The 15,563-nt window shown below is 38.9% G+C and overlaps 1 protein-coding gene across 2 annotated transcripts in view; it reads left to right on the top strand.

Annotated features, from left to right (window-relative positions):
• Positions 1-15,563, top strand: part of IARS1 (isoleucyl-tRNA synthetase 1) — a 117,203-nt gene that overhangs the window by 53,992 nt on the left and 47,648 nt on the right. For both annotated transcript variants that reach the window (XM_020806598.3, XM_020806597.3), the window contains exons 18-23: positions 320-403; positions 6,146-6,293; positions 12,510-12,630; positions 14,144-14,235; positions 14,420-14,497; positions 15,302-15,423. In XM_020806598.3, the coding sequence (XP_020662257.2) occupies positions 320-403; positions 6,146-6,293; positions 12,510-12,630; positions 14,144-14,235; positions 14,420-14,497; positions 15,302-15,423 (645 nt within the window). The remainder of the gene's footprint in view (positions 1-319; positions 404-6,145; positions 6,294-12,509; positions 12,631-14,143; positions 14,236-14,419; positions 14,498-15,301; positions 15,424-15,563) is intronic.

Raw genomic sequence — 15,563 nt, 5'->3', positions numbered from 1 at the left:
AATTTTACTCCAAAATACCTAATCCTTTCAGAAGGGGTACAGTTTTAATTATTCTTGGGTAGAAATTGAATGAGGTAAAAAGCTCACAGTAAGGTATAATCATGGGTTTGAAAAATTGAATATGGGTCACAAATGCTGTGATTATTCTCTAGTTGTATTTTGTAGTACATTTATTGTTGTAAAAGCCTCTTGTTCTCCAATGGACCAATACTTCTGCTCATACAAATGGTAGACTGATTTCCCAAGAATAGTTGAATTACTTATGAAACTTTACCAGTAAAGTATACATTTTGTTACTGCCAATGTTATTCTCTTCTAGTGATGGGCAAAAGATGAGCAAACGAAAGAAGAATTATCCAGATCCAGCAAGCATTGTAAACTCCTATGGGGCAGATGCACTGAGGTAGGACCTTGATGCCTTTTTCTACCCTATTAATGTCTGCAGGTTGTTTTCTTTTGTTATGTCCAGTAAGAGCCTGTTTTGCATGTTGCTGTTGTTTGTCCATTTGAGGTGCTGATTTATAAGTGTTTTTTTTCTTCTTCTCACAATTGTGGGTAAGCTTTTTTTAACCGCCTGGAAAAAAAAACAGAGACTGTATCTGTACACCTCTAACATGAATAACAATATATTAAGATTTAAGAAGAATAAATAGCCTCTGTTAAGAGGAGATGAGAGAAACACCTCTCATGAAAAATGGAGTAACACCTGAGGAATACTGAGGCATCTTGATAAAGTTGTGAAGTTGTCAGAAAAGTTTCATTTTCCAGCTTTCTACACATTCAGCCACTGGAAAGGGAAGGATGACAGTGCTTAGGGCAAGCTCATTAAAGTGGTTCACAGGAACATGTCAGCTGTGTTGCAGTAGGATGGTGTAATTATGGCCACTTGGCTGCTTAATTGTGGGTGTCATGCTTTGCATAGCATTTAAACAGAGAAAAATGAATCCCATATCTAAGTGGTTTATTCTTCAGGGATTTGTGTGTTGGAATTCTTGTTTATAGGCTTCATGGAAAAATAACAATGCATTTGCTTGGTAGCTATAGAAGCAGAAGAATGGTGTCTAGCTTCCAACACACTTTATCCTCTTTTGACATGAGGTGGTGGTCAGCTGGTGTGAATTGGCCTATTGTGAAACATTCACTCCACCCTAACGAGAGACCTTGAGGAAAATTTATTGATTACTCATGTGAAAATGTCCAGAAGGTGTAATGTAAGGTTGTATATAGAAGCATACGGTCACCTGCTTTTAAGGTGTTTAGTAAACTTAGAGGAACAGTGTCTGCATCCTTTTCCACAGAAGTGAAGTAGATGAGGCAAGTTGCTAGTTATTATTGTGTGGTGCAACCCTATATACACCAAAGACATTGTTGATTATATTCTAGTAGACTTGAGGAATTTGACAACTTTTGGTAGAAAAAGATTGAAATGGTTGCTGCATTTTTTTCTCCTTTAAAAATACCATCTTCTAAATGTGTGACTTGGTGGATAGAATATTTTATGTACATTTCTTGCTTCACCTAGTCCAGACTCTGAAGATCATTTATTATTGTTTTTATTTCCTCAATTAAGATAAATATGTTTTTGTCTGCTGCCTTCCTGATACATATAAACTGATGGCTTATTTATAGATACTCTCTCTGTCATACACGCAGAGAATGTATAAGAGTGTGTGCTAGGTTCATTTAAGGAGAGAGCTCCAGTTGAGTTGTCTGAACTTATTTGAAGTACTTGATGTCAAGCGCTTGATGTGTTCTGTTTATAGAATAAGCTACTTCTGATTTTCTTGCGGTTTTTTCTCCCTCTTCTGTACTGAGCTAATTTAGCTTCTGTGGAAAAAGCTTTTTTTCTTATGCTAATTTTGATTAAGTGCTACAGAAATATCTTCCTCTGCTTATTGGTAAATGCAGCATTTTTGAAGAGCTGCATGCTTAAGCTGCTTAAGAAAAGTAGAGAGATGTGGATGGGAGTAGGGGTAAAAAATAGTGAATGAGTTTATTGGTGGTCTTCAAATCACTACGTGAATAACAGGTGCCTCTCCAACCCCTGAAATCCTTTTTAGTCCTGGTTGATTAACTTAACCATTGTGTTTCTGCTACCCTTCCACTGCTGCTTCACTGAAAATCTATAGCCTAAATGTTACATTACTCCCTCTACCCACCCAAAACATAGGTAATTTAAGTATTTGGACCTCAGGTCACTGTAGATTACCACAGTTACAGTGCCATTTTCATTATGTATGTTTTTATGGGAATGGAAGGTGGGGGTTGTGGGGTTTTGCTTCTTTGTATACCATCCAGAGTAGTGTGCATTCACTAATTAGGTGGAATATAAACGAAAGAAAGAAAGAGTTTGAAACAGGTTGTTTTTAATTTTATGATTATGCTATTCTGTTTGGTGATGTTACACATTTTTACATAATGCAAGATGCTAGGAAGTGCTCTGGGTTCAAAGTGCATCATAGTCTATAGGCTGAAGAAATCACTGCTAGCGTCTTTTGTGCATTACAGGAATACCTGTCACTTCTCCGGAAACTGCAAATATTAGTCACATACTTGTTGCATGCCTGAGCCAGACTTGAACACAAATGAAAACACAGCAGTAAGGAACTGATGGGCCTTTGGGTTCCCGTGTTCAGCAGAGCATTGTCTTACACTTGGCACACTGACAGTGTATTCAGAGCATAAAGTGACCATTGGCCATTACAGACTAATTACTAGAATAATCTAAACCAAATCCCCTATGAGTACACAGGGGAAGTAAAGAACAGATTTAAGGAACTAGATTTGGTGGACAGAGTGCCTGAAGAACTTTGGATAGAGGCTCGTAACATTGTCCAGGAGGCAGCAGCAAAAACCATCCCAAAGAAAAGGAAATGCAAGAAAGCAAAATGGCTGTCCAACGAGGCCTTAGAAATAGCAGAGAGGAGAAGGGAAGCAAAATGCAAGGGAGAGAGGGAAAGTTACAGAAAGTTGAATGCAGACTTCCAAAGAATAGCAAGGAGAGACAAGAGGGCCTTCTTAAATGAACAATGCAAAGAAATAGAGGAAAATAACAGAAAAGGAAAAACCAGAGAGCTGTTCAGGAAAATAGGAGATATTAGAGGAACATTTCACGCAAAGATGGACATGATAAAGGACAAAAATGGGAGGGACCTAACAGAAGCAGAAGACATCAAGAAGAGGTGGCAAGAATACACAGAGGAATTATATCAGAAAGATGTGGATATCCCGGACAACCTAGACAATGTAGTTGCTGACCTTGAGCCAGACATCCTGGAGAGTGAAGTCAAGTGGGCCTTAGAAAGCCTGGCTAACAACAAGGCCAGTGGAGGTGATGGCATTCCAGTTGAACTATTTAAAATCTTGAAAGATGATGCTGTTAAGGTGCTACATTCAATATGCCAGCAAGTTTGGAAAACCCAACAGTGGCCAGAGGATTGGAAAAGATCAGTCTACATCCCAATCCCAAAGAAAGGCAGTGCTAAAGAATGCTCCAACTACCGCACAATTGCACTCATTTCACACGCTAGCAAGGTTATGCTCAAAATCCTCCAAGGTAGGCTTCAGCAATATGTGGACCAAGAACTCCCAGAAGTACAAGCTGGATTCCGAAGAGGCAGAGGCACTCGAGACCAAATTGCTAACTTGCGCTGGATTATAGAGAAAGCCAAAGAGTTCCAGAAAAATATTTACTTCTGCTTCATTGACTATGCAAAAGCCTTTGACTGTGTGGACCACAACAAACTATGGCAAGTTCTTAAAGAAATGGGAGTGCCTGACCACCTTATCCATCTACTGAGAAACCTATATGTGGGACAGGAAGCAACAGTTAGACCTGGATATGGAACAAATGATTGGTTCAAAATTGGGAAAGGAGTACGACAGGGCTGTATATTGTCCCCCAGCTTATTCAACTTATATGCAGAATACATCATGCAGAAGGCTGGACTGGATGAATCCCAAGCCGGAATTAAGATTGCCGGAAGAAATATCAACAACCTCCGATATGCAGATGACACCACTCTGATGGCAGAAAGTGAGGAGGAATTAAAGAACCTTGTAATGAGGGTGAAAGACGAGAGTGCAAAAAACGGTCTGAAACTCAACATAAAAAAAACCTAAGATCATGGCCACTGGTCCCATCACCTCCTGGGAAATAGAAGGGGAAGATATGGAGGCAGTGACAGATTTTATTTTCCTGAGCTCCATGATCACTGCAGATGGAGACAGCAGCCATGAAATTAAAAGAAGCCTGCTTCTTGGGAGGAAAGCGATGACAAATCTTGACAGCATCTTAAAAAGCAGAGACATCACCTTGCCAACAAAAGTCCGCATAGTCAAAGCTATGGTTTTTCCTGTTGTGATGTATGGAAGTGAGAGCTGGACCATAAAGAAAGCAGACCGCCGAAGAATTGATGCCTTTGAATTGTGGTGCTGGAGGAGACTCTTGAGAATCCCCTGGACTGCAAGGAGAACAAACCTATCAATTCTAAAGGAAATCAACCCTGAGTGCTCACTGGAAGGACAGATCCTGAAGCTGAGGCTCCAGTACTTTGGCCATCTAATGAGAAGAAAAGACTCCCTGGAAAAGACCCTGATGTTGGGAAAGTGTGATGGCAAGAGGAGAAGGGGACGACTGAGGATGAGATGGCTGGACAGTGTATGCAAAGCAACCAACATGAATTTGACACAACTCCGGGAGGCAGTAGAAGATAGGAGGGCCTGGCGTGCTCTGGTCCATGGGGTCACAAAGAGTCGGACACGACTAAACGACAAAACGACGATTTGCATTGTTAGATGTTAAACTTGCAGATTCTTGCAGTCTCTGTTTATTTACACACCCACCCACACCCCTTTATTTCTTTGGGGTAAACAGGTCAGATTATGCAGGAGGGAGATTAAACAAGATAACTTTAGGAAAATATGGCACCCCCTGTTGAATCTGATACTGAGTCAAAAATAAAAGGTAAAGTTTCCCCTTGACATTTTTTTATTCAAAAATAGAGTAAACCTATTTTACTCTATGGGTTGGACTGCTGGTTATTCTAAGTGGCGTTAGCTAGACATAAAAATGAAATAATGAGCCAAGGAAGAGACTATGTGAAAAGATAAAGAGATAATGTAAATAGTTTGTATATATGAAAGTATAATAGTATGAATAAGAAATTTGCTATAATTTTAAGGTAAAGGTTCCCCTTGACATTTAGTCCAGTCGTGTCCGACTTTAGGGTTCAGTGCTCATCTCCATCTCCAAGCCATAGAGCCAGCGTTTGTTGACAATTTCTGTGGTCATGTGGGCAGCATGACTAGTCACGGAACGCTGTTACTTTCCCACCGTGGTGGTACCTATTTATCTACTTGCATTTATATGCTTTCGAAATGCTAGGTTGGCAGGAGCTGGAACAAGCAGTGGGAGCTCACTCCATTGCATGGATTCGATCTTTCAGATCTGGTCTTCTGACCATGCAGCACAGAGGCTTCTGCGGTTTAACCCACAGCACCACCACGTCCCATAGGCTATAATTGTAATACAATATATATTGTTTTGTTATGCTATTTTGAAAGGATTGATAGTGAAATTAAAATAATTTTTAAAAATTCATTGGGGCAAATATTCAGATTTCTTAATAAAATGGTTTCAATTTTTACTCTGTTTTTGTTGATAGTGACAGTCAGCATTTGTTCTGTAATGTTTCTCCAAAACAGATGTGCAGTCAAAGGAGAGTTTGCCTTTGCCCTCTCCCTCCAGCAGAACACTGACTATAAATTCCATTTCCTGACTATCTTGTATCTTATCAATTTCTATGAATTCCAATTACACTGAACTCAATATTGGTACTTCAGTGTAAGCTAGTGACTGTTACAGTATGTCTGTAGTCATGTAGCACATGAGGTAACTTTTAGACAGAAATTGGCGTACATTAAAAAAAATTTCATAGGCATTATTTGTTGCATGCAGAATTGTGCAAATCAGTTTGCAGTAGGTCTATAGAGAATTCTTTACAGTAGTTTGCTTTTAAAACTTACACTGTTTGTGGAACAGCACAAGATTTTAGCCTATTCATATTAATGGTACCTGGAAATCCTTCAAGGCCATACATACTAGGTCATCATTATACTATTCTTTTTGTACGTCCTACTGCAGGCTATATCTCATCAATTCTCCTGTGGTAAGAGCAGAAAACCTGAGGTTTAAAGAAGAAGGTGTAAGAGATGTACTCAAGGATGTCTTCTTGCCATGGTATAATGCATACCGTTTCCTTGTTCAAAATGTTGCCATTCTGAAACTTAAGGTAGGAAGCTTTGAAGTATTGCCAATAACAATCTCTTTCATTTCATTGTTTTTATGGTACTATGACTATTACATAATCTCTTATTACAGTGCATGCAACATGCTTATCTTTTACTATTTAACTTCTTTGTTAAATAGTAATAATAATATTACCCTTCCCTTCTCACCAAAGCAGCACTCAGAATGCTTGCTTAATATTTAAGATAAAATGGAGTAATGGTTTATCTTATTTTATTTACTGAATTTAATGATCTGTTCTGTGTACATGGTCTTGACACTGAATATTCTCTGATCTCTCCTCAAAGAAGGATCTTCTAAAATAATAAAAAAGCTCAGCCTGTTGGTTGGATTGGGAAGTCTTTCTCAAAAAAAGTTGTTACAAATTGCACATAGGCTTTGTCACCTGAAGCAGGCATGAATAAAGAACAAAAGAAGCAAGAAAGAAGTCTTTCCACCTCTCTATCTCTCACTTCATTCTCAGGTATTTAAAGTATATTACAGAAGTGAGTACACCCCCTCATATTTCATAAATATTTTAATATATCTTTTCATGTAAAAACATGGAAGAAATGACACTTGGCTATAATATAAAGCAGTGTGTATACAGCTTGTATAACAGTGTAAATGTGCTGCCCCTTCAAAATAATGCAACACACAGCCATTAATACCTAACTGCTGGCAACAAAAGTGAGTAAACCCCTAAGTGACAATGCCCAAATTTGGCACAAAGTGTCAATATTTTGTGTGGCCACCATTATTTTCCAGCACTGCCTTAACTCTCTTGGGCATAGAGTTCACCAGAGCTTCACAGGTAGGCACTGGAGTCCTCTTCCACTCCTCCATCACAGAGCTGGTGGATGTTTGAGACCTTGCGCACCTCCACCTTCCTTTTCAGGATGCCCCACAGATGCTCAGTAGGGTTTAGGTCTGGAGATATGCTTAGCTAGTCCACCACCTTTACCCTCAGCTTCTTTAGCAAGGCAGTGATTGTTTTTGAGGTGTGTTTCGCGTCATTATCATGTTGGAATATTGCCCTAGTTTGGAAACCCCATGTGCCTTGTTTATTATTCCCTCACAAAGGCCCACAGGCACATTCCCTTTCTGCTGCCACCAATGGATTATCTGAATCCACAATACCAGCAATGCTGGCAGCACTCATATGTCTGTTTCCCAAAGCGAACCTCTGGATATGACACTGAGCACGGGCACTCAGCTTCTTGGGTCAACCATGGTGAGGCCTGTTCTTAGTGGAACCTGTCCTGTTAAACCACTATATGGTCTTGCCCACTGTGCATCAGCACTGTTTCAGGGTTTTGGCAATCTTCCTATAGCCTAGGGCTACAAGAGAATGGCTGATTGTCAGATTCCAAAAGATCTCCTGTATGGAGAATTAATGCAGAGAAAGCATCTCAGAGGGAGATCACAGCTGTGACACAAGGATATCTGCAAGCAGGATCTGAAGGCCTTAGGAATAGACCTCAAAAGATGGGAAACCTTGACATCTGAGCATTCAGCCTGGAGGCAGGTGCTGCAGCATGGCATCTCCCAATTTGAAGAGACACTTGTTCAACAGGCCGATGCAAAGAGGCAGTCCCGAAACCAGCAAAACCAGGGAGCTGGACGGGGGACAGATTGTATTTCAGTGTGGAAGGGATTGTCACTCTCAAATTGACCTCAGCCACACTAGACGCTGTTCCAAGTCCTCCATACAGAACATGTTACCATAGTCTCTTGAGACTGAAGGACACCTAAACTATAGCCTAGGTCATCTTTATGTAGAGCATAAAGTTCATTTTTTCAGATCCTCAGATAGGTCATTACCATGAGGTGCCATGTGGAACTTCCAGTGACCAGTCTGAGAGAGTGAGAGCGATAACACCTGCTCCCCCTTCACACTGGCTTGTGACACTAATGGGTCTCATGACACCAGGGAGAGAAAATGGCTACTTGGGCCCAATTTGGACATTGTCACTTAGGATTGTACTCACTTTTGTTGCCAGCGGTTTAGACATTAATGGCTGTGCGTTGCGTTATTTTGAGGGGAAAGCACATTTACACTGTTATACAAGCTGTATACTCACTGCTTTACATTGTAGCCAAGTGTCATTTCTTCAGTGCTGTCACATGAAAGGATATACTAAAATATTTATGAAATGTGAGGGGGTGTACTCACTTCTGTGATACACTGTACATGTTAAATTGGAGTTTGCACATCCTTCAAAAATTGGAGAGCAGTTTCTTCTATTGAAGACATAAGAAGAGCCATGCTGGAGTAGACCAAAGGTTACTTGCCATTGTCAAACCCATAGTCAGGAGAAATGAGTGCCAGTAGCTCCCTAATTGTGCTTCCTAGTATACTGACTCTGGGACTCAAGAGAATAGTAGCAGTCATTGGTAGCTGTGGCCTTTGTTAACTTCTCATCTTCCTTTAAAAAGTTCTTCAAGTTGGCAGCTTACTCCTTTCTCTGTTAATTCCATTGTAATTTACACTGCTAATGAGTGCCTATTTCAATACTTGATAGTGTTCCAGTTGTGTTCTAGGACACATGTCTAGGAATTTGATTAGGTATTTGTTAATGTGTGGCTGTTTGCTAATCCAGGTTATGCCATTGCCCTCATGCTGGCCTGAATATTCAGTTGAATTCTGGCCATTATGTGGGCAAGGAAGTTCACCACAGAAACCACTGAACTAGAGAGGTCTGTTAATGAGACCATTTATTTCTCAATGATCTGGTGAAAGTTAATAAACCATGAGTTTTTTCTTGCAGTTGTTAGGCATTCAGGTGCCTTCTGACGATATGGAGATGCAGTTTTAATCCTTCCTTGTTTACTGTGAATCATGGCAGCCTAAACTGGGAGCTAGTGGACATGGTTTCCCCACAAAGTAGTCTTTAATTGCTGTATGAGATCTCAATCCCACCTTGAAGTATTTGTGTGCAGTGCTAGAAGAAACTTCATCTGACCCTGAGAAGTGCCGCTTTGGGAGTCTTCTGACACCTTCATTGGCCAGCCATAGCAGTCTCCTAAATCAAATAGCAAACAGTGGTTGAACATTCTTGATAATAGTAAGAGACTCCTTCCATGTCCTTTCCCCTTCTTCTCCTCCAAGTCATAGAGCTTGGAGTGTTTCCAGAATCGTAAATGGAGGGAGCAAATGTTTCACAAATACTTCTTGCCTTTCATAGCCTTCCCTAGGTCACTTCCTAGGGTCTGGGACTTCAGTCTCGGAATTAAACAGTCCTGAATACATGTTCCAAGTGCTGTTATCTAAAAACAACATATCTTTTGTTTCAGCCTTCAGGTATGTTCTTAGTGAATCCTGGAATAGACCAGACAAGGTTCTAATGGACTTATGCATCTGACTGTAGAAAATTTGTTTTTCTATTCATGAGTGAGACTCTGCCTTCTATCAGCTGACAAGATATGTGAATAGCAAACAAAAACAAAAAAGGGCAGAAAGTGGGAGGGGAGCAACAAATGTACCACAAGATCTATTTGATTCAGTGCACAGCTGTGCAAAATAATGCTTTGATCTTTGGGATGGCTTTCTTTCTTTAGTTTCTAGGGCTTTCTTAACCAGGCTCAAACCATTCAATTCCTGCAACTTTTCTGTAACTGGAGTGACCCTATATTCTACTCCAATTAGATCATAGCCTCTGAAATAACAACTTGACTGTTTCAGTAGCTGAAGAATTAAAAAAAAAAACTATAACCATGACTTTCCTTACAACAGCCACGTTTGAAGGAGGCAGACTCTTTGGTGAAAGTATGGATAAGGCCCAACATATGCGCTAATAACAGGACAAAGAGAAAGATAATTGAGTCATAGAATAATTGAGTTGGAAGGGGCCTATAAGGCCATTGAGTCCAACCCCTGCTCAATACAGGAATCCAAATTAAATCAGAACTGACAGAGTGTTACCGTATTTTTCGCTCCATAAGACAACCTTTCCATAAGACGCACCAATTTTTTAGGAGAAGAAAAGAGGAAAATATAATTTGTTTTCTTCGCTCCATAAGACGCACAGACTTTCCACCCTCATTTTGTGGGAAAAAAGTGCGTCTTATGGTGCGAAAAATACAGTATCTAATTTTCTCTTGAATACCTCTATTCTACCAAGATTTGCCCTCAGTTTTTTTTTCTGACACCTTTTCTTACAGTCATCAGGCTTTATACCCATTCTTTTCATATGCCTTTCCAAGTACAATTGTCTGTGCAAGACGTTCGCCTCAGTAGACCACAGGGCTGTGAAATCATCTTGCCTGGAACATAAATTAACACTCCCCCCATCTCCCATCTGCAGCACCTTTCAGCCTAGCTAGTATGGACCAACAAAACGTTGAAAGTGACAGATCAACTTGCACTACGTAAATCTCCTGCCTCATCCATTTAGGATTTTTCTTTCAGGCATTTTCTGTTTTTATGATAAAGCAAAATAGAAATGGAACTGCCTAAATATTTATCCCTTCTTCCATCCCTAGATGTTTTTTTAATTGAAATTTAGTTTTCTGGAAGGCTAAGAATACATATCATTTTTATACTGAAGTCTATAATCCTACGTGAAAAAGAAACTTTTTATATTATTCAGTGACACATTTGATAACTGTGTCTGGAGGACTACTATACTATTTCTACATGAGAATGGTAACAAATATGCCAAGATTTTTAGAACAGTGTTTGGTTTGTTGAATTCCAAGAACAGCAAAAATATTTAACTTGGTAGTTTTATGTTGTGTTTAAGGGTAGATTATCTTAAATCAATGATAGCAACAGATTTGTTTGACAACCTTGAGGGGAGCATTTCTGATGGGACAATGATGAGAATTTCAAAATACTTAGTGCATAAATTCAAATCTCTTCTCTCAGCAGCTATAGCTGACTAGTTGTTTTTCAGTCAGCATGTTGGGGAAGAAGATATGGCAAATGGGAAGCCCTCATTCTCAATGAACATAATATACTAGCAAATGCACTAGACATTGATAACTTGAACCACTTACAGTGACTCGCCTCTCACAGTACAAGAGCTTTTGAAATCACTTTGGAGACTTTACAACGAAGGCAGCAGACTACAATAGATAGTGATGAAAATTGGTGGATGTTTTTAGCAGTCACCTCTGCGACGAGTGCTTCAGAGATTCATAATTAACTAGCTATTCTGAGTGTCCCCAGACAGTGCTCATAATATAGTTCAGTTGCCCTAATATTTTCATGTTCTTTCTGTCTTTGTTTCTGAATGAAGAAAAATAACTGATCTAAATATGTTTTCCATGTTGAGGCAAATTATGCCTAAAATATGTGTTTTCATAGTAGATGAGTTTGGTCAATTGTGTGAATAAAATATTTTTCCTAAGTTGTTGGAGGCATTTACTTAAATGTGTGCATGTATCATTTGATGGAAGTTGGTTGAAGTAGAAGATCTGACTACTTCTACATTGAATGCAATAGTCAGTCAGTCTGAGCATGCTAGCAAATATTTCCAAGTAGTGTTTTTTCCTTTTAAGCTTCCTTTGAAATTTCAGTCCACTGGATTTTTTGTACAATAATACTATGTATTATAAAGCTAAAGTGAAGTGGTTTGAACCCAGCTAATGGGAGTAAAGTCAAATGAGAAGTCATTATATGAAAACCTTGAAAGCAGATCTTTCTGACTAATGCACTTTTCAAACTATCCAGCCTTATTAGAGCAACTGAGGCTATTGTAATGTAATACTGCCTCTCTTACTGAGCAATTCGAACTGATGGTACCATACTTGAAACTGCTTTCCTTACAGTAGAGTGTGATAGTACACCTCTACTTAGTAAGCAGCATTTAGTATGGCATTCTCTGTAGATAGTTTTGTCACAGAAACAAGATAAGTTAACAGTCAACTCGTGTGTGTGTGTGTGTGTGTGTGTAAAATATAGAACATGAGCCCTATTTTAGGGTGAAATGTGTGATCTAAATAGCACAAAAATAATATATCTAATGTATAGTATGCAACTGGCTTCTTGAAAGACCCATCAACTACAGGAGTTTTGCGAGGAGACTCCAAGAAAATGAAAATGTTACCACTTATATCATTACATAGTCCAGTGCAGATAGGTCTTCAGTCCATCAGCTACTTACTTTGTTGGATGAGTTCATGTTTAAATGCTTTTTAGCTGCAGTGAGACACAGAGTCATTGTCTTGTAGCAAAATTATAATACTGCATATATTTTTCTTCTTGTATTCACAGGAAGATGGAAAGGAATTTCTTTACAACGAGAACACAGTCAAAAGAAGTGACAACATTATGGACAAATGGATTCTTTCTTTCACACAGTCGTTGATTCAGTTCTTCAAAGTTGAAATGGCTGGTGCGTATCCTCTGTACATTTTCATAACATTTCAAGATTTGAATTATGTTTATTTGAGTACTACAGAATTTTGCAGTACAAAGACACCACCTGAAATATTTCTGTGTATGTTTACTTATGTTGTCTTCTTGTTTATTGCTTTTGCCTGCTATGTGGTGGCAATGGACAAGTTGTCCACCGCCATGGGAGAGAACGGCTTTGGATTCTTTTATCAGATTTTTTAAAAAAGCTAGCCAACGGCAACAGCAGAGTTCCACTTGGTAGCCCAACCAATGTTTTCTTCCCTGAGATCCACAAACAATAGGTATTGGGGGTGGGGAGGGGGATAGCAAGCCCCTCCTTGGTAGTATCTCCCATTTTTCATGGCACCTGCCTCTCCCTACACACTATAGCAAGAGCGATGACAATACGAAAATCTCCCTCCTGCAAAAGGTAGGACATGTGCTCCTGCTCTTGAATTTGTAAGCACACATAACTCACAGAAAATTATCCCACTGCTGTAGTGAACCCACTCTGTGTTTGGGCTTGTGAATTCACTTTCATTGCATGAAAACTGCCAAAGTTATGATTATGGATCTTTAACCTATGCTGTTATTATGACTAAACAAGGCTGTAAAAATATTCTGTAATAAATATGCTTAAAAATTCTTTCTAACCTCCTCCACTTACTAAGGCAAACTTGCCAGTAAAGAGATGGTAAAAATGCAAGAGGATGCCTATTGAATTGCTGCTTTTAAGTGCTGCCAAGGAAAGTCCAACTAGTTCTGGTTTTGGCTTTATGTTATTTGAGCAGGCAAGGCGACCCTGTAAATATGTAGTAATTGGTTTAACGATTTATTTTCATACAGAGCTTACCTACATTGTTTTAATGTTCTTTAATTGGCATTTTATTGACATTTCAATGTATTTATATTGTTACAAGCCATTATTTGACAGCAAGGCAGAAAATTGGTTTAACAGATGAATGAATGAACAGATTAGGCATCCTTCAGTCTCGAGAGATTATGGTATGAATGAACAAAGTAAGAGGTAAAACAGTTGTGTTAGCAGTTTGCCAAGAAACTATACAAAATGATCCATAATCACCAGTCTATTATAGAAGTGGTGCTTATTTGTATATGGTATACTTAATAACTTCTTAATGGTTGGTTCCTATAAACCATGTGTTGCAAATTGTTATTCAGCCTCAGAATTCTGAACTCTTACCACTTTGTCTCCATCCTTTTCCAGTGCAAATGTTCTCCCTGTCCTTCCTTTAATGGTTTTATCCAAAGTTTGACGTTGATTGTGCACCAGTGACAATCATGGTATTAATCAGTGTTCTCCTTTTAATCCATATTGGAAACTAGGGTTGGAAGTGGCTTTGCAAACCTTGATTAAGAAAGAAAAAAAGTGGTTCATAATTAAATCCAATTTTACTCTGAAGTGATACTGTTTTCAATTTTTTACATATGTGTTTAAATATTGCCATGATATTTATCCGGTTGTTTTGTGCTTTCTTGTTCATTTTCAGCTTACAGATTGTACACTGTTGTTCCTCGACTAGTTAAGTTTGTGGATGTGCTTACCAATTGGTATGTCAGAATGAACCGCAGGAGGTTGAAGGTAGGCTGTTCTTGCTTCTGGTACATAAGAACTAGAAACAATCTCCACCTGTGTTGATTCACATTTCCTTTAAATCTGAGTTGCATCTGTGTGTGTATGTGTGTAAAATCTAACTTTAGAATAAATAAGAAAAAACCTGTGCCTTGTTTAATCTCTACTATACGTATGAATATTTCTCTAACAGGGGGAAAATGGAACAGATGACTGCATTATGGCCTTAGAAACATTATTTAGTGTTCTTTTCTCCATGTGCAGACTTATGGTAAGAGTCTATCAGAGTCCCACATAGTCATTCTCATAATTAGCTCTGGTACAAAAGCTTCACCGCTTGGAGTGGTACTAGAAAACCAATAATGTTTGGCTTCAGATTCAAGGATGTTATAGCTCTGTGTATAGGTTGTGATTCTGGGTGTGGGGTCATAGGAAAAGCACAAAGTAGAATAAAAGGGGCAAAATCCAATGTTCTGAGAATCTCAGCTACACTGGGGGGGGGGAACAAGACTGCACCCATCTTTGTGAATTCTCCCTTTGCAGGCAGATCAGATCCACAAAGAGAGGGTTGCTTGAGGAGTTGGGACTTGATAAATGCACTTGCGCATTCCTCTGTCCAAAGTGAGAGGGTTTGTTTGTTTGTTTTTGAATAGTAACAAAGTTATGAGCCAGATCTGATGTTTGTTCCAACTAGAGCTATTAAAATCAGTGGGGCTTGTTAGTTAGCTGGCATTGATGTAAGTCCAGTTGATTTCAATGATTCTGCTTCAGTTGGGACTAACATAGGATTTAGTACAATTAGTGTACCTTTTTTCTCAGTAATCTTCCATCCTGATTACTAAGCATGTCTATGTGCATTTAGCTCAGATAAGGATATTTGGTTATTTTCCTTGGAAACAACTTTCAGTTTGAACTCTACAGCATGGAATTTAATCATGCATTGAAAAATGTGGAAGAAAATGTGTTTCCAGTAAAAGGAAATCTATGAGCTTTCACAAACTGTTTTAGCAGAATGAGTTAATTACTTGAAAATGCATGCATCTGAACAATAGTCTAATGAAAAATGTCATTTCAGGCACCTTATACTCCCTTTATCACTGAACTGATGTACCAGAATTTGAAGACTCTTATTGATCCAGCATCTGTTCAGGAGAAGAATACTGACAGCATTCACTACCTCATGCTTCCTCAAGTTAGGTGAGGAACCCTTTCAGCTGCAGTGAATACTCAAGCTCTGTTGTGAAATTTAAATTATATTCCCTTTGCACTTTGCAGTAGTGGGGGTGATACTCTGTGTATTTGTTGTTCATTGATGAATTATGGAAACTATGGTGCAT

Source organism: Pogona vitticeps, chromosome 2 (assembly GCF_051106095.1).
Source record: "Pogona vitticeps strain Pit_001003342236 chromosome 2, PviZW2.1, whole genome shotgun sequence".
In the NCBI taxonomy this organism is placed as follows: Eukaryota; Metazoa; Chordata; class Lepidosauria; order Squamata; family Agamidae; genus Pogona; species Pogona vitticeps.
This window is presented reverse-complemented; position numbering and strand designations above follow the sequence as displayed.